This window comes from Phalangium opilio, unplaced genomic scaffold (assembly GCF_054372755.1).
Source record: "Phalangium opilio isolate 3A_F unplaced genomic scaffold, DU_Popi_V2 ptg000024l_1, whole genome shotgun sequence".
NCBI lineage: Eukaryota > Metazoa > Arthropoda > Arachnida > Opiliones > Phalangiidae > Phalangium > Phalangium opilio.
Genome location: NW_028324155.1, coordinates 9951814 through 9976851, shown reverse-complemented (window position 1 = coordinate 9976851; position 25038 = coordinate 9951814). Strand labels below are relative to the sequence as shown.

The 25038-nt window shown below is 40.3% G+C and overlaps 1 protein-coding gene across 1 annotated transcript; it reads left to right on the top strand.

Annotated features, from left to right (window-relative positions):
• The first annotated feature begins 534 nt into the window (after positions 1–534).
• LOC149692812 (uncharacterized) lies at positions 535–5874 on the top strand. Its single transcript, XM_089868777.1, has one exon. The coding sequence runs from the start codon at positions 535–537 to the stop codon at positions 5872–5874; it is 5340 nt and encodes a 1779-aa protein (XP_089724903.1).
• The last annotated feature ends 19164 nt before the right edge of the window (positions 5875–25038 follow it).

The following is a 25038-nucleotide window of genomic DNA, read 5'->3' as shown; positions in this document are numbered from 1 at the left end:
TATCGCGACGACTTGTTTAGTTTGAAGGTATCGCGACGACTTGTTTTTTGTTATTGAACTGATAAACCGACCACCCAGTATGGAGCCATTCCCCTTTTTTTAGATCACTATCTAACCCTAAAAGTTCGCGCTTGTTAACCTTTTTCGAATACTTTTACCTAAAAATAGGAGTGCCTCCCCCCTTTTTGAAAGAAGAGAGGACTTTTTACTTTGACCCTCTCTAAAAATATCTCTCTTGTACTAGCCACCGAGCTGTAAACATGTAACCAATTTTAACTCAATAAATTTAACTCATTTTCTAGTTTTTACAATTAAACTAACGTCTAAATAATTTCCCTGACGACTCGAATTACAACATGGTGCCGAAACCCGGGAACCCCTTTAGATAATAGTTAGATTTAATTAAAATGAGTGAAATTTCCCGATGAAAACTTTATTGTTCCCGAAACGACCCGAAACGAAGAAAGACGAAAAGACTGAAATTAAAAGTAACAATTAAGGTGATTGTGAAATTACGCTAAAAGAATCGACGACATGGCAGACGAAATAGACGACGATACTGGATTACGAATGATGAAACAAAAGAGAACGACTTTAAGACGAATGACCACAACGCTAATTAACAAGATAGAAAGAGAAGTAAATTCACCATCGACCACAGTTTCCAACATGAAGGTTCACTATGAACAGTTAAGTGCTAAAGAAAAGCTCTTATTCGGATTAGACGAAGAAATTATAAACTTATCCGAAGACGAAGAAACCTTGAACCAGGAAATGGAAAATGCTGAAAATTACAGAGAAGGAATAGTAAGAGTAAAATGTTTATTGACTGAATTTATAGAAAGTAGAAGACTTCCTACACTTGATTATGCATCGATCAACCCTTCCGCAAATGGAAACGGTTCCGTTCATAGTCAAGAAAGAAGAACCCCATCCATTAAGCTACCTAAATTGGTTATTGAAAAATTTATGGGAGATCCAAGTCAGTGGAATGGATTTTGGTCCCAATTTGAAATGGCCATCCACAACACTGCAGAAGATGACGTCACTAAGTTTGGATACTTAAGGTCATACGTTGGAGGAGAAGCCGCAGGCTCAATAGATGGTTTCTCCTTAACCTCTGCTAATTATAAGAAAGCAGTAGATAAACTCAAGAATAGATTTGGGAGAACAAGGATTATCAAGAGTGCTCACATGAAAAATCTCTTGAGTGAAAACCCAGTCAAGGATATGAATGATATTAAAGGACTCAGGAAATTGTACGATCGGATAGAAGTTCAAATTCGTAGTCTAGAAACTATGGGGGTTCCGCTAAGCTCGTATGACGTCATGTTCATGCCGCTGTTAAGAACCCTTATACCCGATGAAATGTCTTACGAATTTGATAGAAAACATCCAGATGATGATGATTATGGAGGAGAGGAAATTCTGGAATTTGTTAGACAAGAAATAGAAGGAAAAGAAAGGCACGCTATTCTGACAGGATCATGGAAAAGTTTGCAACCCAAGAAACCCCAGTTTCCACAAAACAGTCAGCAGGACCGTTTTAAAGCCAGAAATTTCAAACAAGAAAACGCGCCAAGGATGAAAATACCTACCGCAGCGGTGCTACACGTTAACGCCTCCAAGGATGTAGAGGTAAATCCAGAACTAGAATGCATTTTTTGTGGAAAAACTACCCACAAGACCAAGGATTGTACGTCATACAGCGCTACCGAACGAAAGGATATTTTGAGAAGAAAAGCACGTTGCTTTATATGCATGCAGTACAGACATAGAGCGAGAGATTGTAAGGCCGAATTGAGCTGTCCACTATGCCAAAAGAGACACGAAGTCTCGGTTTGTGAAATGAAGTTTCCGGACAAAGGCAAGGAGAGGGAAGCAGAACAAACAATAAGCCAAAACTGCGCCCCTCTCGCTCGAGAAGGAAGGGAAGAAGTGGTTTACCTGAAAACTGCAGGTGTTCTTGCTATTCATGAAGATTCATCCATGAATATTCGACTTTTTCTTGATGACGGTAGCCAGCGTACGTTTATACGCGAAGACGTTTCAAGAAAATTGAACCTGCCAACTATGGGAATAGAAAACGTGAAAATATTCGCCTTTGAATCGACCATTCCTACTATAGTTAAACGAAGACGAGTCAGGTTAACCTTAAAGGACCTCGAAACAGAAATGGAATTAACAATAGAAGCCCTAGAATCTCCTAAGCTATGCTCTGGCACGCTGCAAATTCCTAGCTTAATACTACAAGAAGAAATGAACAATCGAGGATTAAAATTGGCGGACGAAAATTTAGAATCGAAAGAAATAGATCTTCTCATAGGAAGCGAATATTATTGGAAGGTAGTCACCGGAAGAATGGAATTTTTAACACAAAGACTAGCAGTGGTAGAAACAATTTTTGGATGGACTGTCCACGGATTTTCTGAAGGCTCAGATAAAGAGATTGCCGTTAATTCCGTAACAGTTCTTTCTGTTACCTCTCTAGAGACCGAAGAAGAACTAGCTTCACAACAGTTGAAAAAATTATGGGAACTGGACGCGATTGGAATATCTGACCAGACAGATTCGCTGGAATCCACTGAAGAAGGGAAAGCAATCGAATTATTTAAATCTACAATCAAGTTTGAAAATAATCGGTACGAGGTAAACCTCCCGTGGAGAGAAGAAAAGGAACTTTCCTCAACAAATTATGGCAATGCCAGAAAGCGTTTCGAAAGTTTGAAGAAAAGATTCATTAAGAATCCAGAGCTATACTTAGAATATTCGAAGGTCATAAACGATTATCTAAGACAAGGAATCGCCGAGAAAGTATTGATGCCAGATTCCACAAACAAAGTATTCTACTTGCCGCATCATCCAATCATTGACAAGCAAAGAACGAGTACGAAATTAAGAGTAGTATTTGACGGTTCTGCGAAAGAAGAAGGACACCCCTCTCTTAATGAATGTCTCTATACCGGTCCAACCATGAACACGGATCTATTGAAGCAGTTGATCACATTCAGGATGAAAAAGGTTGCTTTCACTGCCGACATCGAAAAGGCATTTTTGCAAGTTAGCCTGGCGGAATCGGATAGAGACGTGGTCAGATTTCTTTGGACAGAAAACCCCCAAGAAGCAACTGAGCCATTGGTTTTGAGAATGACGAGAGTCTTATTTGGCGTTTCTCCAAGTCCCTTTCTCCTCGCTGGAACAATTAGACATCATATTGAAAAGTACAAGAACACGCACCCTGAGGTCTACGAGCTCTTGTTACATTTTCTGTATGTAGACGATTTGACTGGGGGTGAAGATGATGTGAGAAAGGCCCTTGAAATTACACGGGACTCTAAAGAAATTATGATGGAAGCCAACATGAATCTCCGCAAATGGAAGACTAATTCTAGCGAATTAAGAGAAAATTGGGATGAAACAATGAAAGAAAAGGAAGAATTAACAGAACATCAAGATGGATTTTCTCTATTGAAGGTTTTGGGAATAAAATGGAACCCTGAACAAGATGTCATCCAGTTTGACGCTACGGATCTTCTTAACTTCCTTGAAGAAAGAAAGGACACGAAAAGATTTGTATTAAAGGCTTCTTCAAGAATATTCGACCCTGTTGGATATTTGGCCCCTTTTATCATTCGCGTAAAATGCCTTTTCCAAGAAATCTGGGAAAGAGGTACAGACTGGGATGAGAGTCTACCTTCAGATATCCAAGAGAAATGGAACAAGTGGTGTGAAGAACTACCTGCCTTAAATGAGGTATACATTCCAAGATATTACTTTGAAGAAGCTGAAGACGGAATCATAAGGAACGTAGAACTACATTGTTTCTCTGACAGCAGTGAGAAGGCTTACGGAGCTGCTCTCTACCTAAGATTTAAAACGAAGAACGAAAAGATCCGAACGATACTCGTAACAAGCAAAACACGAGTAGCACCCCTGAAGAAGATAACGCTACCACGCCTTGAATTAATGGGAGCGGTGATTGCTGTTCGCTTAATGAACCACACTAAAGATTACTTTTCTAAACTTAACCCAAGAATGTTTTACTGGACTGATTCAACCATCACCCTGAATTGGATTCAAGGAAGCGCCAATAGATGGAAACCTTTTGTAGCGAACCGAGTTCGTGAAATTCAGCAAGGCTCTGAACCAAGCACTTGGAAACATTGCCCCGGAAGGTACAATCCGGCAGATTTCCTAACTAGAGGAATGAAGTTACAGGACCTACTCCAAAATACGAGTTGGTGGACTGGTCCAGAATTCTTAAGAACAGAAGTTGAATTACCCAAGCCATCAGAAGTAACAGAAAACTTTGAAATCGTCAACGAAGAACTCCGACCGAAATTTGATGAAATAATTCAAAGTCCATGCGTCATGGAAATCAACGAGCCTCTTTTCAACCTTGAAGACAAGAGCAAACTTTCGCGGGTAATTCGCATTACTGCTTGGATTATGAGATTTATAGAAAACTGCAAGAAAGGAAATCAAAAGAAGAAAGAAACATCACTCGATAGCGAAGAAGTTAGAAAGGCGGAGTTGTATTGGATCAAACGATCACAAGCCGAAGCTTTCGGTCCTGAATTGAAGATTCTTGAAGCTAAGAAAATTGTACCGAAAGAATCCAAACTCTACGACCTCTCCCCATTCCTTGACGAAGAGGGAGCACTAAGAGTTGGTGGAAGATTAAAATTAGCAGAATTCTCTTATGCCGAAAGACATCCCTATATAATTCCAGAGAAACATTATTTCGCAAAACTACAGATCTTGTATCACCACGAGAAATCAATGCATGGAGGTCTATCCGCAACTTTAACTCATCTTAGAGAAACATTTTGGGTGATCAGAGGTCGTCAAGTGGCCAAATCTATTCTAAAGAAATGCATGACATGCAAAAGGTATAACGCCAAGCCTCCTATTGTAGCTACAGCACCTTTGCCTAAAGAAAGAATGCTAGAATCAAGACCATTTGACGTCACGGGGATTGACTTCGCGGGCCCAGTTTACGTCGAAATTGAAAAAGAATCAAAGAAGGCTTACATAGCTCTATTCACCTGCAGTACAACAAGGGCTATTCACCTAGAACTCGTTACAGACCTGACGACAGACAAGTTTCTCCTAGCTCTAAGAAGATTTTTTGCGAGAAGAGGAATCTGCTCTGAAATTCAATCAGATAACGCAAAGACCTTTAAAAGGGCCGAAAAGGACTTGGAAGAATTATTTAAGCTAACTAAAGAACCACCCGTACAAAATTATGTTGGACAAGAAGGAATCAAGTGGACCTACATAATTGAAAGAGCCAGTTGGTGGGGTGAATACTGGGAAAGGCATGTTAGAACAGTGAAGACGGCATTGCGTAAAAATTTGGGAAAAACTTCTTTAAGCTTCGAAGAGTTCCAGACTACTCTAAGTGAGACAGAAGCCGTTTTGAACTCCCGCCCCCTCTCTTACGTCATGAATGACAAGGACGAACCAGTTCCGTTAGCTCCCTCGGACTTTCTTACCGGAAGAAAGGTCACGTTACTACCACCGAGAACCTTTACGAAAGTTCAACTCAAGAAAAACGACTTGAAGAAAAGACTGCTCTATAGACAGACTCTATTAGACTCCTTTTGGAGAAGATGGAGGAAGGAGTATCTACTTGAGTTGCGTTCAGCCCATCGCAGTCAGTTCGTTAAGGGAACCAAAGAATTTGAAGTGAATGACGTGGTTTTAATCACAGAAGATGTTAGGCCAAGATCCATGTGGAAGATGGGAAAAATAACTGAAGTATTTCGAGGACGTGATGGTCTCATTAGATCATGCTCGTTAAAAACCACGAACGGAAACATCATAAAGAGGCCTGTTCAGTTGCTTTGCAACTTAGAAGTTAATGACTAGAAACATGAATGACAATGTCATTGCGCGGGGATGATGTTGAGATTTGTTTTATTTTAATGTATCGCGACGACTTGTTTAGTTTGAAGGTATCGCGACGACTTGTTTTTTGTTATTGAACTGATAAACCGACCACCCAGTATGGAGCCATTCCCCTTTTTTTAGATCACTATCTAACCCTAAAAGTTCGCGCTTGTTAACCTTTTTCGAATACTTTTACCTAAAAATAGGAGTGCCTCCCCCCTTTTTGAAAGAAGAGAGGACTTTTTACTTTGACCCTCTCTAAAAATATCTCTCTTGTACTAGCCACCGAGCTGTAAACATGTAACCAATTTTAACTCAATAAATTTAACTCATTTTCTAGTTTTTACAATTAAACTAACGTCTAAATAATTTCCCTGACGACTCGAATTACAACAAGCTTCGTTTAGCTTCGTTTAGATTAGCTTAGCTTCGCTTAGCTTCGTTTAGCTTCGTTTAGCTTCGTTTAGCTTAGCTTAGCTTAGCTTAGCTTCGCTTAGCTTCGTTTAGCTTCGTTTAGCTTAGCTTAGCTTAGCTTCGTTTAGCTTAGCTTAGCTTAGCTTAGCTTCGTTTAGCTTAGCTTAGCTTAGCTTAGCTTAGCTTAGCTTCGTTTAGCTTAGCTTAGCTTCGATTAGCTTCGTTTAGCTACGTTTAGCTTAGCTCAGCTTCGTTTAGCTTCATTTAGCTTAGCTTAGCTTAGCTTAGCTTCGTTTAGCTTCGTTTAGCTTCGCTTAGCTTCGTTTAGCTTAGCTTCGTTTAGCTTCGCTTAGCTTCGTTTAGCTTAGCTTAGCTTAGCTTCGTTTAGCTTCGCTTAGCTTCGTTTAGCTTCGTTTAGCTTAGCTTAGCTTCGTTTAGCTTAGCTTAGCTTAGCTTAGCTTAGCTTCGTTTAGCTTCGCTTAGCTTCGTTTAGCTTAGCTTAGCTTCGTTTAGCTTCGCTTAGCTTCGTTTAGCTTCGTTTAGCTTAGCTTAGCTTCGTTTAGCTTCGTTTAGCTTAGCTTAGCTTCGTTTAGCTTAGCTTAGCTTAGCTTCGTTTAGCTTCGCTTAGCTTAGCTTAGCTTCGTTTAGCTTCGTTTAGATTAGCTTAGCTTCGTTTAGCTTCGTTTAGCTTAGCTTAGCTTCGTTTAGCTTCGTTTAGCTTAGCTTAGCTTCGTTTAGCTTCGCTTAGCTTCGTTTAGCTTCGTTTAGCTTAGCTTAGCTTCGTTTAGCTTCACTTAGCTTCGTTTAGCTTCGTTTAGCTTAGCTTAGCTTAGCTTCGTTTAGCTTCGTTTAGCTTAGCTTAGCTTCGTTTAGCTTAGCTTAGCTTCGTTTAGCTTCGTTTAGCTTAGCTTAGCTTAGCTTCGTTTAGCTTCGCTTAGCTTCGTTTAGCTTCGTTTAGCTTAGCTTAGCTTCGTTTAGCTTCGCTTAGCTTCGTTTAGCTTCGTTTAGCTTAGCTTAGCTTCGTTTAGCTTCGTTTAGCTTAGCTTAGCTTCGTTTAGCTTAGCTTAGCTTCGTTTAGCTTAGCTTAGCTTAGCTTAGCTTCGTTTAGCTTCGCTTAGCTTAGCTTAGCTTCGTTTAGCTTCGTTTAGATTAGCTTAGCTTCGTTTAGCTTCGTTTAGCTTCGTTTAGCTTAGCTTAGCTTAGCTTCGCTTAGCTTCGTTTAGCTTCGTTTAGCTTCGCTTAGCTTCGTTTAGCTTCGTTTAGTTCGTTTAGCTTAGCTTAGCTTAGCTTCGTTTAGCTTCGTTTAGCTTAGCTTAGCTTCGTTTAGCTTCGTTTAGCTTCATTTAGCTTAGCTTAGCTTCGTTTAGCTTCGCTTAGCTTCGTTTAGCTTCGCTTAGCTTCGTTTAGCTTAGCTTAGCTTAGCTTAGCTTAGCTTCGTTTAGCTTCGCTTAGCTTCGTTTAGCTTAGCTTAGCTTCGTTTAGCTTCGCTTAGCTTCGTTTAGCTTCGTTTAGCTTAGCTTAGCTTCGTTTAGCTTAGCTTAGCTTAGCTTAGCTTCGTTTAGATTCGCTTAGCTTAGCTTAGCTTCGTTTAGCTTCGTTTAGCTTCGTTTAGATTAGCTTAGCTTCGTTTAGCTTAGCTTAGCTTAGCTAAGCTTAGCTTCGTTTAGCTTCGCTTAGCTTAGCTTAGCTTCGTTTAGCTTCGTTTAGCTTCGTTTAGCTTAGCTTAGCTTCGTTTAGCTTCGTTTAGCTTCGTTTAGCTTCGTTTAGCTTCGTTTAGCTTAGCTTAGCTTCGTTTAGCTTCACTTAGCTTCGTTTAGCTTCGTTTAGCTTAGCTTAGCTTAGCTTCGTTTAGCTTCGTTTAGCTTAGTTTAGCTTCGTTTAGCTTAGCTTAGCTTCGTTTAGCTTCGTTTAGCTTAGCTTAGCTTAGCTTAGCTTAGCTTCGTTTAGCTTCGCTTAGCTTCGTTTAGCTTCGTTTAGCTTAGCTTAGCTTCGTTTAGCTTCGCTTAGCTTCGTTTAGCTTAGCTTAGCTTCGTTTAGCTTAGCTTAGCTTCGTTTAGCTTAGCTTAGCTTCGTTTAGCTTCGCTTAGCTTCGCTTAGCTTCGTTTAGCTTCGCTTAGCTTAGCTTAGCTTCGTTTAGCTTCGATTAGATTAGCTTAGCTTCGTTTAGCTTCGTTTAGCTTAGCTTAGCTTTGTTTAGCTTCGTTTAGCTTAGCTTAGCTTCGTTTAGCTTCGTTTAGCTTAGCTTAGCTTCGTTTAGCTTAGCTTAGCTTAGCTTAGCTTAGCTTCGTTTAGCTTCGCTTAGCTTAGCTTAGCTTCGTTTAGCTTCGTTTAGATTAGCTTAGCTTCGTTTAGCTTCGTTTAGCTTAGCTTAGTTTCGTTTAGCTTCGTTTAGCTTAGCTTAGCTTCGTTTAGCTTAGCTTAGCTTAGCTTAGCTTAGCTTCGTTTAGCTTCGTTTAGCTTCGTTTAGCTTCGTTTAGCTTAGCTTAGCTTAGCTTCGTTTAGCTTCGTTTAGCTTCGTTTCGTTTAGCTTCGTTTAGCTTCGTTTAGCTTAGTTTAGCTTCGTTTAGCTTCGTTTAGCTTAGCTTAGCTTAGCTTAGCTTCGTTTAGCTTCGTTTAACTTCGTTTAGCTTAGCTTAGCTTCGTTTAGCTTCGCTTAGCTTCGTTTAGCTTAGCTTAGCTTCGCTTAGCTTCGTTTAGCTTCGTTTAGCTTCGCTTAGCTTCGTTTAGCTTCGTTTAGTTCGTTTAGCTTAGCTTAGCTTAGCTTAGCTTCGTTTAGCTTCGTTTAGCTTAGCTTAGCTTCGTTTAGCTTCGTTTAGCTTCGTTTAGCTTAGCTTAGCTTCGTTTAGCTTAGCTTAGCTTAGCTTCGTTTAGCTTCGTTTAGCTTAGCTTAGCTTCGTTTAGCTGCGCTTAGCTTCGCTTAGCTTCGTTTAGCTTCGTTTAGCTTCGTTTAGCTTAGCTTAGCTTAGCTTCGTTTAGCTTCGTTAAGCTTCGTTTCGTTTAGCTTCGTTTAGCTTCGCTTAGCTTCGTTTAGCTTCGTTTAGCTTCGCTTAGCTTCGTTTAGCTTCGTTTAGCTTCGTTTCGTTTAGCTTCGCTTAGCTTCAATTAGCTTCGTTTCGTTTAGCTTCGTTTAGCTTCGTTTAGCTTAGCTTCGTTTAGCTTCGTTTAGCTTCGTTTAGCTTCGTTTCGTTTAGCTTCGTTTAGCTTCGTTTAGCTTAGCTTAGCTTCGTTTACCTTCGTTTAGCTTAGCTTAGCTTCGTTTAGCTTCGTTTAGCTTAGCTTAGCTTCGTTTAGCTTAGTTTAGCTTCGTTTAGCTTCGTTTAGCTTAGCTTAGCTTCGTTTAGCTTCGTTTAGCTTAGCTTAGCTTAGCTTAGCTTAGCTTCGTTTAGCTTCGTTTAGCTTCGTTTAGCTTCGTTTAGCTTAGCTTAGCTTAGCTTAGCTTAGCTTTGTTTAGCTTCGTTTAGCTTCGTTTAGCTTAGCTTAGCTTCGTTTAGCTTCGCTTAGCTTCGTTTAGCTTCGTTTAGCTTAGCTTAGCTTCGTTTAGCTTAGCTTAGCTTCGTTTAGCTTAGCTTAGCTTAGCTTAGCTTAGCTTCGTTTAGCTTCGCTTAGCTTAGCTTAGCTTCGTTTAGCTTCGTTTAGCTTCGTTTAGTTCGTTTAGCTTAGCTTAGCTTAGCTTCGTTTAGCTTCGTTTAGCTTAGCTTAGCTTCGTTTAGCTTCGTTTAGCTTCGTTTAGCTTCGTTTAGCTTAGCTTAGCTTCGTTTAGCTTAGCTTAGCTTAGCTTAGCTTAGCTTCGTTTAGCTTCGCTTAGCTTCGTTTAGCTTAGCTTAGCTTAGCTTAGCTTAGCTTCGTTTAGCTTCGCTTAGCTTCGTTTAGCTTAGCTTAGCTTCGTTTAGCTTCGCTTAGCTTCGTTTAGCTTCGTTTAGCTTAGCTTAGCTTCGTTTAGCTTAGCTTAGCTTAGCTTCGTTTAGCTTCGCTTAGCTTAGCTTAGCTTCGTTTAGCTTCGTTTAGCTTCGTTTAGATTAGCTTAGCTTCGTTTAGCTTAGCTTAGCTTAGCTTAGCTTAGCTTCGTTTAGCTTCGCTTAGCTTCGCTTAGCTTCGCTTAGCTTAGCTTAGCTTCGTTTAGCTTCGTTTAGCTTAGCTTAGCTTCGTTTAGCTTCGCTTAGCTTCGTTTAGCTTCGTTTAGCTTCGTTTAGCTTAGCTTAGCTTCGTTTAGCTTCACTTAGCTTCGTTTAGCTTAGCTTAGCTTAGCTTAGCTTAGCTTCGTTTAGCTTCGTTTAGCTTAGTTTAGCTTCGTTTAGCTTAGCTTAGCTTCGTTTAGCTTAGCTTAGCTTAGCTTAGCTTAGCTTCGTTTAGCTTCGCTTAGCTTCGTTTAGCTTCGTTTAGCTTCGTTTAGCTTAGCTTAGCTTCGTTTAGCTTCGCTTAGCTTCGTTTAGCTTAGCTTAGCTTCGTTTAGCTTAGCTTAGCTTCGTTTAGCTTAGCTTAGTTTCGTTTAGCTTCGCTTAGCTTCGTTTAGCTTCGCTTAGCTTAGCTTAGCTTCGTTTAGCTTCGTTTAGATTAGCTTAGCTTCGTTTAGCTTCGTTTAGCTTCGTTTAGCTTAGCTTAGCTTCGTTTAGCTTCGTTTAGCTTAGCTTAGCTTCGTTTAGCTTCGTTTAGCTTAGCTTAGCTTCGTTTAGCTTAGCTTAGCTTAGCTTCGTTTAGCTTCGCTTAGCTTAGCTTAGCTTCGTTTAGCTTCGTTTAGATTAGCTTAGCTTCGTTTAGCTTCGTTTAGCTTAGCTTAGTTTCGTTTAGCTTCGTTTAGCTTAGCTTAGCTTCGTTTAGCTTAGCTTAGCTTAGCTTAGCTTAGCTTCGTTTAGCTTCGCTTAGCTTCGTTTAGCTTCGTTTAGCTTCGTTTAGCTTAGCTTAGCTTAGCTTCGTTTAGCTTCGTTTAGCTTCGTTTCGTTTAGCTTCGTTTAGCTTCGTTTAGCTTCGTTTAGCTTAGTTTAGCTTCGTTTAGCTTCGTTTAGCTTAGCTTAGCTTAGCTTAGCTTCGTTTAGCTTCGTTTAACTTCGTTTAGCTTAGCTTAGCTTCGTTTAGCTTCGCTTAGCTTCGTTTAGCTTAGCTTAGCTTCGCTTAGCTTCGTTTAGCTTCGTTTAGCTTCGTTTAGCTTCGCTTAGCTTCGTTTAGCTTCGTTTAGTTCGTTTAGCTTAGCTTAGCTTAGCTTCGTTTAGCTTCGTTTAGCTTAGCTTAGCTTCGTTTAGCTTCGTTTAGCTTAGCTTAGCTTCGTTTAGCTTAGCTTAGCTTAGCTTCGTTTAGCTTCGTTTAGCTTAGCTTAGCTTCGTTTAGCTGCGCTTAGCTTCGCTTAGCTTCGTTTAGCTTCGTTTAGCTTCGTTTAGCTTCGTTTAGCTTAGCTTAGCTTAGCTTAGCTTAGCTTTGTTTAGCTTCGTTTAGCTTCGTTTAGCTTCGTTTAGCTTAGCTTAGCTTCGTTTAGCTTCGCTTAGCTTCGTTTAGCTTCGTTTAGCTTAGCTTAGCTTCGTTTAGCTTAGCTTAGCTTCGTTTAGCTTAGCTTAGCTTAGCTTAGCTTCGTTTAGCTTCGCTTAGCTTAGCTTAGCTTCGTTTAGCTTCGTTTAGCTTCGTTTAGTTCGTTTAGCTTAGCTTAGCTTAGCTTCGTTTAGCTTCGTTTAGCTTAGCTTAGCTTCGTTTAGCTTCGTTTAGCTTAGCTTAGCTTCGTTTAGCTTAGCTTAGCTTAGCTTCGTTTAGCTTCGCTTAGCTTCGTTTAGCTTAGCTTAGCTTAGCTTCGTTTAGCTTCGCTTAGCTTCGTTTAGCTTAGCTTAGCTTCGTTTAGCTTCGCTTAGCTTCGTTTAGCTTCGTTTAGCTTAGCTTAGCTTCGTTTAGCTTAGCTTAGCTTAGCTTCGTTTAGCTTCGCTTAGCTTAGCTTAGCTTCGTTTAGCTTCGTTTAGCTTCGTTTAGATTAGCTTAGCTTCGTTTAGCTTAGCTTAGCTTAGCTTAGCTTAGCTTCGTTTAGCTTCGCTTAGCTTCGCTTAGCTTAGCTTAGCTTCGTTTAGCTTAGCTTAGCTTAGCTTCGTTTAGCTTCGCTTAGCTTAGCTTAGCTTCGTTTAGCTTCGTTTAGCTTCGTTTAGATTAGCTTAGCTTCGTTTAGCTTAGCTTAGCTTAGCTTAGCTTAGCTTCGTTTAGCTTCGCTTAGCTTCGTTTAGCTTCGTTTAGCTTCGTTTAGCTTAGCTTAGCTTCGTTTAGCTTCGCTTAGCTTCGTTTAGCTTCGTTTAGCTTCGTTTAGCTTAGCTTAGCTTCGTTTAGCTTCACTTAGCTTCGTTTAGCTTCGTTTAGCTTAGCTTAGCTTAGCTTCGTTTAGCTTCGTTTAGCTTAGTTTAGATTCGTTTAGCTTAGCTTAGCTTCGTTTAGCTTCGTTTAGCTTCGCTTAGCTTCGTTTAGCTTCGTTTAGCTTAGCTTAGCTTAGCTTCGTTTAGCTTCGTTTAGCTTAGTTTAGCTTCGTTTAGCTTAGCTTAGCTTCGTTTAGCTTAGCTTAGCTTAGCTTAGCTTAGCTTAGCTTAGCTTCGTTTAGCTTCGCTTAGCTTCGTTTAGCTTCGCTTAGCTTAGCTTAGCTTCGTTTAGCTTCACTTAGCTTCGTTTAGCTTCGTTTAGCTTAGCTTAGCTTAGCTTCGTTTAGCTTCGTTTAGCTTAGTTTAGCTTCGTTTAGCTTAGCTTAGCTTCGTTTAGCTTAGCTTAGCTTAGCTTAGCTTAGCTTCGTTTAGCTTCGCTTAGCTTCGTTTAGCTTCGTTTAGCTTCGTTTAGCTTAGCTTAGCTTCGTTTAGCTTCGCTTAGCTTCGTTTAGCTTAGCTTAACTTCGTTTAGCTTAGCTTAGCTTCGTTTAGCTTAGCTTAGTTTCGTTTAGCTTCGCTTAGCTTCGCTTAGCTTCGTTTAGCTTCGCTTAGCTTAGCTTAGCTTCGTTTAGCTTCGTTTAGATTAGCTTAGCTTCGTTTAGCTTCGTTTAGCTTCGTTTAGCTTAGCTTAGCTTCGTTTAGCTTCGTTTAGCTTAGCTTAGCTTCGTTTAGCTTCGTTTAGCTTAGCTTAGCTTCGTTTAGCTTAGCTTAGCTTAGCTTAGCTTAGCTTCGTTTAGCTTAGCTTAGCTTCGTTTAGCTTCGCTTAGCTTCGTTTAGCTTCGTTTAGCTTAGCTTAGCTTAGCTTCGTTTAGCTTCGTTTAGCTTAGTTTAGCTTCGTTTAGCTTAGCTTAGCTTCGTTTAGCTTAGCTTAGCTTAGCTTAGCTTAGCTTAGCTTAGCTTCGTTTAGCTTCGCTTAGCTTCGTTTAGCTTCGTTTAGCTTCGCTTAGCTTAGCTTAGCTTCGTTTAGCTTCACTTAGCTTCGTTTAGCTTCGTTTAGCTTAGCTTAGCTTAGCTTCGTTTAGCTTCGTTTAGCTTAGTTTAGCTTCGTTTAGCTTAGCTTAGCTTCGTTTAGCTTAGCTTAGCTTAGCTTAGCTTAGCTTAGCTTAGCTTCGTTTAGCTTCGCTTAGCTTCGTTTAGCTTCGCTTAGCTTCGTTTAGCTTCGTTTAGCTTCGTTTAGCTTCGTTTCGTTTAGCTTCGCTTAGCTTCAATTAGCTTCGTTTCGTTTAGCTTCGTTTAGCTTCGTTTAGCTTCGTTTAGCTTAGCTTCGTTTAGCTTCGTTTAGCTTCGTTTAGCTTCGTTTCGTTTAGCTTCGTTTAGCTTCGTTTAGCTTAGCTTAGCTTCGTTTACCTTCGTTTAGCTTAGCTTAGCTTCGTTTAGCTTCGTTTAGCTTAGCTTAGCTTCGTTTAGCTTAGTTTAGCTTCGTTTAGCTTCGTTTAGCTTAGCTTAGCTTCGTTTAGCTTAGCTTAGCTTCGTTTACCTTCGTTTAGCTTAGCTTAGCTTCGTTTAGCTTCGTTTAGCTTAGCTTAGCTTCGTTTAGCTTAGTTTAGCTTCGTTTAGCTTCGTTTAGCTTAGCTTAGCTTCGTTTAGCTTCGTTTAGCTTAGCTTAGCTTAGCTTAGCTTAGCTTCGTTTAGCTTCGTTTAGCTTCGTTTAGCTTCGTTTAGCTTAGCTTAGCTTAGCTTAGCTTAGCTTTGTTTAGCTTCGTTTAGCTTCGTTTAGCTTAGCTTAGCTTCGTTTAGCTTCGCTTAGCTTCGTTTAGCTTCGTTTAGCTTAGCTTAGCTTCGTTTAGCTTAGCTTAGCTTCGTTTAGCTTAGCTTAGCTTAGCTTAGCTTAGCTTCGTTTAGCTTCGCTTAGCTTAGCTTAGCTTCGTTTAGCTTCGTTTAGTTCGTTTAGCTTAGCTTAGCTTAGCTTCGTTTAGCTTCGTTTAGCTTAGCTTAGCTTCGTTTAGCTTCGTTTAGCTTCGTTTAGCTTAGCTTAGCTTCGTTTAGCTTAGCTTAGCTTAGCTTAGCTTAGCTTCGTTTAGCTTCGCTTAGCTTCGTTTAGCTTAGCTTAGCTTAGCTTAGCTTAGCTTCGTTTAGCTTCGCTTAGCTTCGTTTAGCTTAGCTTAGCTTCGTTTAGCTTCGCTTAGCTTCGTTTAGCTTCGTTTAGCTTAGCTTAGCTTCGTTTAGCTTAGCTTAGCTTAGCTTCGTTTAGCTTAGCTTAGCTTAGCTTCGTTTAGCTTCGCTTAGCTTAGCTTAGCTTCGTTTAGCTTCGTTTAGCTTCGTTTAGATTAGCTTAGCTTCGTTTAGCTTAGCTTAGCTTAGCTTAGCTTAGCTTCGTTTAGCTTCGCTTAGCTTAGCTTAGCTTAGCTTAGCTTAGCTTAGCTTAGCTTCGTTTAGCTTCGCTTAGCTTCGTTTAGCTTCGTTTAGCTTAGCTTAGCTTCGTTTAGCTTCGCTTAGCTTCGTTTAGCTTCGTTTAGCTTAGCTTAGCTTAGCTTCGTTTAGCTTCGTTTAGCTTAGTTTAGCTTCGTTTAGCTTAGCTTAGCTTCGTTTAGCTTAGCTTAGCTTAGCTTAGCTTAGCTTAGCTTAGCTTCGTTTAGCTTCGCTTAGCTTCGTTTAGCTTCGTTTAGCTTCGCTTAGCTTAGCTTAGCTTCGTTTAGCTTCACTTAGCTTCGTTTAGCTTCGTTTAGCTTAGCTTAGCTTAGCTTCGTTTAGCTTCGTTTAGCTTAGTTTAGCTTCGTTTAGCTTAGCTTAGCTTCGTTTAGCTTAGCTTAGCTTAGCTTAGCTTAGCTTAGCTTAGCTTCGTTTAGCTTCGCTTAGCTTCGTTTAGCTTCGTTTAGCTTCGTTTAGCTTAGCTTAGCTTCGTTTAGCTTCGCTTAGCTTCGTTTAGCTTAGCTTAACTTCGTTTAGCTTAGCTTAGCTTCGTTTAGCTTAGCTTAGTTTCGTTTAGCTTCGCTTAGCTTCGCTTAGCTTCGTTTAGCTTCGCTTAGCTTAGCTTAGCTTCGTTTAGCTTCGTTTAGATTAGCTTAGCTTCGTTTAGCTTCGTTTAGCTTCGTTTAGCTTAGCTTAGCTTCGTTTAGCTTCGTTTAGCTTAGCTTAGCTTCGTTTAGCTTCGTTTAGCTTAGCTTAGCTTCGTTTAGCTTAGCTTAGCTTAGCTTAGCTTAGCTTCGTTTAGCTTAGCTTAGCTTCGTTTAGCTTCGCTTAGCTTCGTTTAGCTTCGTTTAGCTTAGCTTAGCTTAGCTTCGTTTAGCTTCGTTTAGCTTAGTTTAGCTTCGTTTAGCTTAGCTTAGCTTCGTTTAGCTTAGCTTAGCTTAGCTTAGCTTAGCTTAGCTTAGCTTCGTTTAGCTTCGCTTAGCTTCGTTTAGCTTCGTTTAGCTTCGCTTAGCTTAGCTTAGCTTCGTTTAGCTTCACTTAGCTTCGTTTAGCTTCGTTTAGCTTAGCTTAGCTTAGCTTCGTTTAGCTTCGTTTAGCTTAGTTTAGCTTCGTTTAGCTTAGCTTAGCTTCGTTTAGCTTAGCTTAGCTTAGCTTAGCTTCGTTTAGCTTCGCTTAGCTTCGTTTAGCTTCGCTTAGCTTCGTTTAGCTTCGTTTAGCTTCGTTTAGCTTCGTTTCGTTTAGCTTCGCTTAGCTTCAATTAGCTTCGTTTCGTTTAGCTTCGTTTAGCTTCGTTTAGCTTAGCTTCGTTTAGCTTCGTTTAGCTTCGTTTAGCTTCGTTTCGTTTAGCTTCGTTTAGCTTCGTTTAGCTTAGCTTAGCTTCGTTTACCTTCGTTTAGCTTAGCTTAGCTTCGTTTAGCTTCGTTTAGCTTAGCTTAGCTTCGTTTAGCTTAGTTTAGCTTCGTTTAGCTTCGTTTAGCTTAGCTTAGCTTCGTTTAGCTTAGCTTAGCTTCGTTTACCTTCGTTTAGCTTAGCTTAGCTTCGTTTAGCTTCGTTTAGCTTAGCTTAGCTTCGTTTAGCTTAGTTTAGCTTCGTTTAGCTTCGTTTAGCTTAGCTTAGCTTCGTTTAGCTTCGTTTAGCTTAGCTTAGCTTAGCTTAGCTTAGCTTCGTTTAGCTTCGTTTAGCTTCGTTTAGCTTCGTTTAGCTTAGCTTAGCTTAGCTTAGCTTAGCTTTGTTTAGCTTCGTTTAGCTTCGTTTAGCTTAGCTTAGCTTCGTTTAGCTTCGCTTAGCTTCGTTTAGCTTCGTTTAGCTTAGCTTAGCTTCGTTTAGCTTAGCTTAGCTTCGTTTAGCTTAGCTTAGCTTAGCTTAGCTTAGCTTCGTTTAGCTTCGCTTAGCTTAGCTTAGCTTCGTTTAGCTTCGTTTAGTTCGTTTAGCTTAGCTTAGCTTAGCTTCGTTTAGCTTCGTTTAGCTTAGCTTAGCTTCGTTTAGCTTCGTTTAGCTTCGTTTAGCTTAGCTTAGCTTCGTTTAGCTTAGCTTAGCTTAGCTTAGCTTAGCTTCGTTTAGCTTCGCTTAGCTTCGTTTAGCTTAGCTTAGCTTAGCTTAGCTTAGCTTCGTTTAGCTTCGCTTAGCTTCGTTTAGCTTAGCTTAGCTTCGTTTAGCTTCGCTTAGCTTCGTTTAGCTTCGTTTAGCTTAGCTTAGCTTCGTTTAGCTTAGCTTAGCTTAGCTTCGTTTAGCTTCGCTTAGCTTAGCTTAGCTTCGTTTAGCTTCGTTTAGCTTCGTTTAGATTAGCTTAGCTTCGTTTAGCTTAGCTTAGCTTAGCTTAGCTTAGCTTCGTTTAGCTTCGCTTAGCTTCGCTTAGCTTAGCTTAGCTTCGTTTAGCTTCGTTTAGCTTCGTTTAGCTTAGCTTAGCTTCGTTTAGCTTCGCTTAGCTTCGTTTAGCTTCGTTTAGCTTCGTTTAGCTTAGCTTAGCTTCGTTTAGCTTCACTTAGCTTCGTTTAGCTTAGCTTAGCTTAGCTTCGTTTAGCTTCGTTTAGCTTAGTTTAGCTTCGTTTAGCTTAGCTTAGCTTCGTTTAGCTTAGCTTAGCTTAGCTTAGCTTAGCTTCGTTTAGCTTCGCTTAGCTTCGTTTAGCTTCGTTTAGCTTCGTTTAGCTTAGCTTAGCTTCGTTTAGCTTCGCTTAGCTTCGTTTAGCTTAGCTTAGCTTCGTTTAGCTTAGCTTAGCTTCGTTTAGCTTAGCTTAGTTTCGTTTAGCTTCGCTTAGCTTCGCTTAGCTTCGTTTAGCTTCGCTTAGCTTAGCTTAGCTTCGTTTAGCTTCGTTTAGATTAGCTTAGCTTCGTTTAGCTTCGTTTAGCTTCGTTTAGCTTAGCTTAGCTTCGTTTAGCTTCGTTTAGCTTAGCTTCGTTTAGCTTCGTTTAGCTTAGCTTAGCTTCGTTTAGCTTAGCTTAGCTTAGCTTAGCTTAGCTTCGTTTAGCTTCGCTTAGCTTAGCTTAGCTTCGTTTAGCTTCGTTTAGATTAGCTTAGCTTCGTTTAGCTTCGTTTAGCTTAGCTTAGTTTCGTTTAGCTTCGTTTAGCTTAGCTTAGCTTCGTTTAGCTTAGCTTAGCTTAGCTTAGCTTAGCTTCGTTTAGCTTCGTTTAGCTTAGCTTAGTTTCGTTTAGCTTCGTTTAGCTTAGCTTAGCTTCGTTTAGCTTAGCTTAGCTTAGCTTAGCTTAGCTTCGTTTAGCTTCGTTTAGCTTCGCTTAGCTTCGTTTAGCTTCGTTTAGCTTCGTTTAGCTTAGCTTAGCTTAGCTTCGTTTAGCTTCGTTTAGCTTCGTTTCGTTTAGCTTCGTTTAGCTTCGTTTAGCTTCGTTTAGCTTAGTTTAGCTTCGTTTAGCTTCGTTTAGCTTAGCTTAGCTTAGCTTAGCTTCGTTTAGCTTCGTTTAACTTCGTTTAGCTTAGCTTAGCTTCGTTTAGCTTCGCTTAGCTTCGTTTAGCTTAGCTTAGCTTCGCTTAGCTTCGTTTAGCTTCGTTTAGCTTCGCTTAGCTTCGTTTAGCTTCGTTTAGTTCGTTTAGCTTAGCTTAGCTTAGCTTCGTTTAGCTTCGTTTAGCTTAGCTTAGCTTCGTTTAGCTTCGTTTAGCTTAGCTTAGCTTCGTTTAGCTTAGCTTAGCTTAGCTTCGTTTAGCTTCGTTTAGCTTAGCTTAGCTTCGTTTAGCTGCGCTTAGCTTCGCTTAGCTTCGCTTAGCTTCGTTTAGCTTCGTTTAGCTTCGTTTAGCTTCGTTTAGCTTAGCTTAGCTTAGCTTAGCTTAGCTTTGTTTAGCTTCGTTTAGCTTCGTTTAGCTTCGTTTAGCTTAGCTTAGCTTCGTTTAGCTTCGCTTAGCTTCGTTTAGCTTCGTTTAGCTTAGCTTAGCTTCGTTTAGCTTAGCTTAGCTTCGTTTAGCTTAGCTTAGCTTAGCTTAGCTTCGTTTAGCTTCGCTTAGCTTAGCTTAGCTTCGTTTAGCTTCGTTTAGTTCGTTTAGCTTAGCTTAGCTTAGCTTCGTTTAGCTTCGTTTAGCTTAGCTTAGCTTCGTTTAGCTTCGTTTAGCTTAGCTTAGCTTCGTTTAGCTTAGCTTAGCTTAGCTTAGCTTAGCTTCGTTTAGCTTCGCTTAGCTTCGTTTAGCTTAGCTTAGCTTAGCTTAGCTTAGCTTCGTTTAGCTTCGCTTAGCTTCGTTTAGCTTAGCTTAGCTTCGTTTAGCTTCGCTTAGCTTCGTTTAGCTTCGTTTAGCTTAGCTTAGCTTCGTTTAGCTTAGCTTAGCTTAGCTTCGTTTAGCTTCGCTTAGCTTAGCTTAGCTTCGTTTAGCTTCGTTTAGCTTCGTTTAGATTAGCTTAGCTTCGTTTAGCTTAGCTTAGCTTAGCTTCGTTTAGCTTCGCTTAGCTTCGCTTAGCTTAGCTTAGCTTCGTTTAGCTTAGCTTAGCTTAGCTTCGTTTAGCTTCGCTTAGCTTAGCTTAGCTTCGTTTAGCTTCGTTTAGCTTCGTTTAGATTAGCTTAGCTTCGTTTAGCTTAGCTTAGCTTAGCTTAGCTTAGCTTCGTTTAGCTTCGCTTAGCTTCGCTTAGCTTAGCTTAGCTTCGTTTAGCTTCGTTTAGCTTCGTTTAGCTTAGCTTAGCTTCGTTTAGCTTCGCTTAGCTTCGTTTAGCTTCGTTTAGCTTAGCTTAGCTTCGTTTAGCTTCACTTAGCTTCGTTTAGCTTCGTTTAGCTTAGCTTAGCTTAGCTTCGTTTAGCTTCGTTTAGCTTAGTTTAGATTCGTTTAGCTTAGCTTAGCTTCGTTTAGCTTCGTTTAGCTTAGCTTAGCTTAGCTTAGCTTAGCTTAGCTTAGCTTCGTTTAGCTTCGCTTAGCTTCGTTTAGCTTCGTTTAGCTTAGCTTAGCTTCGTTTAGCTTCGCTTAGCTTCGTTTAGCTTCGTTTAGCTTAGCTTAGCTTAGCTTCGTTTAGCTTCGTTTAGCTTAGTTTAGCTTCGTTTAGCTTAGCTTAGCTTCGTTTAGCTTAGCTTAGCTTAGCTTAGCTTAGCTTAGCTTAGCTTCGTTTAGCTTCGCTTAGCTTCGTTTAGCTTCGTTTAGCTTCGCTTAGCTTAGCTTAGCTTCGTTTAGCTTCACTTAGCTTCGTTTAGCTTCGTTTAGCTTAGCTTAGCTTAGCTTCGTTTAGCTTCGTTTAGCTTAGTTTAGCTTCGTTTAGCTTAGCTTAGCTTCGTTTAGCTTAGCTTAGCTTAGCTTAGCTTAGCTTAGTTTAGCTTCGTTTAGCTTCGCTTAGCTTCGTTTAGCTTCGTTTAGCTTCGTTTAGCTTAGCTTAGCTTCGTTTAGCTTCGCTTAGCTTCGTTTAGCTTAGCTTAACTTCGTTTAGCTTAGCTTAGCTTCGTTTAGCTTAGCTTAGTTTCGTTTAGCTTCGCTTAGCTTCGCTTAGCTTCGTTTAGCTTCGCTTAGCTTAGCTTAGCTTCGTTTAGCTTCGTTTAGATTAGCTTAGCTTCGTTTAGCTTCGTTTAGCTTCGTTTAGCTTAGCTTAGCTTCGTTTAGCTTCGTTTAGCTTAGCTTAGCTTCGTTTAGCTTCGTTTAGCTTAGCTTAGCTTCGTTTAGCTTAGCTTAGCTTAGCTTAGCTTAGCTTCGTTTAGCTTAGCTTAGCTTAGCTTAGCTTAGCTTCGTTTAGCTTCGCTTAGCTTAGCTTAGCTTCGTTTAGCTTCGTTTAGATTAGCTTAGCTTCGTTTAGCTTCGTTTAGCTTAGCTTAGTTTCGTTTAGCTTCGTTTAGCTTAGCTTAGCTTCGTTTAGCTTAGCTTAGCTTAGCTTAGCTTAGCTTCGTTTAGCTTCGTTTAGCTTCGCTTAGCTTCGTTTAGCTTCGTTTAGCTTAGCTTAGCTTAGCTTCGTTTAGCTTCGTTTCGTTTAGCTTCGTTTAGCTTCGTTTAGCTTAGTTTAGCTTCGTTTAGCTTCGTTTAGCTTAGCTTAGCTTAGCTTAGCTTCTTTTAGCTTCGTTTAACTTCGTTTAGCTTAGCTTAGCGTCGTTTAGCTTCGCTTAGCTTCGTTTAGCTTAGCTTAGCTTCGCTTAGCTTCGTTTAGCTTCGCTTAGCTTCGTTTAGCTTCGCTTAGCTTCGTTTAGCTTCGTTTAGTTCGTTTAGCTTAGCTTAGCTTAGCTTCGTTTAGCTTCGTTTAGCTTAGCTTAGCTTCGTTTAGCTTCGTTTAGCTTAGCTTAGCTTCGTTTAGCTTAGCTTAGCTTAGCTTCGTTTAGCTTCGTTTAGCTTAGCTTAGCTTCGTTTAGCTGCGCTTAGCTTCGCTTAGCTTCGTTTAGCTTCGTTTAGCTTCGTTTAGCTTCGTTTAGCTTCGTTTAGCTTAGCTTAGCTTAGCTTTGTTTAGCTTCGTTTAGCTTAGCTTAGCTTCGTTTAGCTTCGCTTAGCTTCGTTTAGCTTCGTTTCGCTTAGCTTAGCTTCGTTTAGCTTAGCTTAGCTTCGTTTAGCTTAGCTTAGCTTAGCTTAGCTTCGTTTAGCTTCGCTTAGCTTAGCTTAGCTTCGTTTAGCTTCGTTTAGCTTCGTTTAGTTCGTTTAGCTTAGCTTAGCTTAGCTTCGTTTAGCTTCGTTTAGCTTAGCTTAGCTTCGTTTAGCTTCGTTTAGCTTAGCTTAGCTTCGTTTAGCTTAGCTTAGCTTAGCTTAGCTTAGCTTCGTTTAGCTTAGCTTAGCTTCGTTTAGCTTCGCTTAGCTTCGTTTAGCTTAGCTTAGCTTAGCTTAGCTTAGCTTCGTTTAGCTTCGCTTAGCTTCGTTTAGCTTAGCTTAGCTTCGTTTAGCTTCGTTTAGCTTAGCTTAGCTTCGTTTAGCTTAGCTTAGCTTAGCTTCGTTTAGCTTCGCTTAGCTTAGATTAGCTTCGTTTAGCTTCGTTTAGCTTAGCTTAGCTTAGCTTAGCTTCGTTTAGCTTCGCTTAGCTTAGCTTAGCTTCGTTTAGCTTCGTTTAGCTTCGTTTAGCTTAGCTTAGCTTCGTTTAGCTTCGCTTAGCTTCGTTTAGCTTCGTTTAGCTTCGTTTAGCTTAGCTTAGCTTCGTTTAGCTTCACTTAGCTTCGTTTAGCTTCGTTTAGCTTAGCTTAGCTTAGCTTCGTTTAGCTTCGTTTAGCTTAGTTTAGATTCGTTTAGCTTAGCTTAGCTTCGTTTAGCTTAGCTTAGCTTCGTTTAGCTTCGTTTAGCTTAGCTTAGCTTAGCTTAGCTTAGCTTCGTTTAGCTTCGCTTAGCTTAGCTTAGCTTAGCTTCGTTTAGCTTCGCTTAGCTTAGCTTAGCTTCGTTTAGCTTCGTTTAGATTAGCTTAGCTTCGTTTAGCTTCGTTTAGCTTAGCTTAGTTTCGTTTAGCTTCGTTTAGCTTAGCTTAGCTTCGTTTAGCTTAGCTTAGCTTAGCTTAGCTTAGCTTCGTTTAGCTTCGTTTAGCTTCGCTTAGCTTCGTTTAGCTTCGTTTAGCTTCGTTTAGCTTAGCTTAGCTTAGCTTCGTTTAGCTTCGTTTAGCTTCGTTTCGTTTAGCTTCGTTTAGCTTAGTTTAGCTTCGTTTAGCTTCGTTTAGCTTAGCTTAGCTTAGCTTAGCTTCGTTTAGCTTCGTTTAACTTCGTTTAGCTTAGCTTAGCTTCGTTTAGCTTCGCTTAGCTTCGTTTAGCTTAGCTTAGCTTCGCTTAGCTTCGTTTAGCTTCGTTTAGCTTCGTTTAGCTTCGCTTAGCTTCGTTTAGCTTCGTTTAGTTCGTTTAGCTTAGCTTAGCTTAGCTTCGTTTAGCTTCGTTTAGCTTAGCTTAGCTTCGTTTAGCTTCGTTTAGCTTAGCTTAGCTTCGTTTAGCTTAGCTTAGCTTAGCTTCGTTTAGCTTCGTTTAGCTTAGCTTAGCTTCGTTTAGCTGCGCTTAGCTTCGCTTAGCTTCGTTTAGCTTCGTTTAGCTTAGCTTAGCTTAGCTTCGTTTAGCTTCGTTAAGCTTCGTTTCGTTTAGCTTCGTTTAGCTTCGCTTAGCTTCGTTTAGCTTCGTTTAGCTTCGCTTAGCTTCGTTTAGCTTCGTTTAGCTTCGCTTAGCTTCGTTTAGCTTCGTTTAGCTTCGCTTAGCTTCGTTTAGCTTCGTTTCGTTTAGCTTCGTTTAGCTTAGCTTCGTTTAGCTTCGTTTCGTTTAGCTTCGTTTAGCTTCGTTTAGCTTAGCTTAGCTTCGTTTAGCTTCGTTTAGCTTAGCTTAGCTTCGTTTAGCTTCGTTTAGCTTAGCTTAGCTTCGTTTAGCTTAGTTTAGCTTCGTTTAGCTTCGTTTAGCTTCGTTTAGCTTAGCTTAGCTTAGCTTCGTTTAGCTTCGTTTAGCTTAGCTTAGCTTAGCTTAGCTTAGCTTCGTTTAGCTTTGTTTAGCTTCGTTTAGCTTAGCTTAGCTTAGCTTAGCTTAGCTTTGTTTAGCTTCGTTTAGCTTCGTTTAGCTTAGCTTAGCTTCGTTTAGCTTCGCTTAGCTTCGTTTAGCTTCGTTTAGCTTAGCTTAGCTTCGTTTAGCTTAGCTTAGCTTCGTTTAGCTTAGCTTAGCTTAGCTTAGCTTCGTTTAGCTTCGCTTAGCTTAGCTTAGCTTCGTTTAGCTTCGCTTAGCTTCGTTTAGCTTAGCTTAGCTTCGTTTAGCTTCGCTTAGCTTCGTTTAGCTTCGTTTAGCTTAGCTTAGCTTCGTTTAGCTTAGCTTAGCTTAGCTTCGTTTAGCTTCGCTTAGCTTAGCTTAGCTTCCTTTAGCTTCGTTTAGCTTCGTTTAGATTAGCTTAGCTTCGTTTAGCTTAGCTTAGCTTAGCTTCGTTTAGCTTCGTTTAGATTAGCTTAGCTTCGTTTAGCTTAGCTTAGCTTAGCTTAGCTTCGCTTAGCTTAGCTCAGGTTCGTTTAGCTTCGTTTAGCTTCGTTTAGCTTAGCTTAGCTTCGTTTAGCTTCGCTTAGCTTCGTTTAGCTTCGTTTAGCTTCGTTTAGCTTAGCTTAGCTTCGTTTAGCTTCACTTAGCTTCGTTTAGCTTCGTTTAGCTTAGCTTAGCTTAGCTTCGTTTAGCTTCGTTTAGCTTAGTTTAGCTTCGTTTAGCTTAGCTTAGCTTCGTTTAGCTTCGTTTAGCTTAGCTTAGCTTAGCTTAGCTTAGCTTCGTTTAGCTTCGCTTAGCTTCGTTTAGCTTCGTTTAGCTTAGCTTAGCTTCGTTTAGCTTCGTTTAGCTTAGCTTAGCTTCGTTTAGCTTAGCTTAGCTTAGCTTCGTTTAGCTTCGCTTAGCTTAGCTTAGCTTCGTTTAGCTTCGTTTAGATTAGCTTAGCTTCGTTTAGCTTCGTTTAGCTTAGCTTAGTTTCGTTTAGCTTCGTTTAGCTTCGCTTAGCTTCGTTTAGCTCCGTTTAGCTTCGTTTAGCTTAGCTTAGCTTAGCTTCGTTTAGCTTCGTTTCGTTTAGCTTCGTTTAGCTTCGTTTAGCTTAGTTTAGCTTCGTTTAGCTTCGTTTAGCTTAGTTTAGCTTCGTTTAGCTTCGTTTAGCTTAGCTTAGCTTAGCTTAGCTTCGTTTAGCTTCGTTTAGCTTCGCTTAGCTTCGCTTAGCTTAGCTTAGCTTCGTTTAGCTTCGTTTAGCTTCGTTTAGCTTAGCTTAGCTTCGTTTAGCTTCGCTTAGCTTCGTTTAGCTTCGTTTAGCTTCGTTTAGCTTAGCTTAGCTTCGTTTAGCTTCACTTAGCTTCGTTTAGCTTCGTTTAGCTTAGCTTAGCTTAGCTTCGTTTAGCTTCGTTTAGCTTAGTTTAGATTCGTTTAGCTTAGTTTAGCTTCGTTTAGCTTCGTTTAGCTTAGCTTAGCTTAGCTTAGCTTCGTTTAGCTTCGCTTAGCTTCGCTTAGCTTCGCTTAGCTTCGTTTAGCTTCGTTTAGCTTCGTTTAGCTTAGCTTAGCTTCGTTTAGCTTCGCTTAGCTTCGTTTAGTTTAGCTTAGCTTCGTTTAGCTTAGCTTAGCTTCGTTTAGCTTAGCTTAGTTTCGTTTAGCTTCGCTTAGCTTCGTTTAGCTTCGCTTAGCTTAGCTTAGCTTCGTTTAGCTTCGTTTAGATTAGCTTAGCTTCGTTT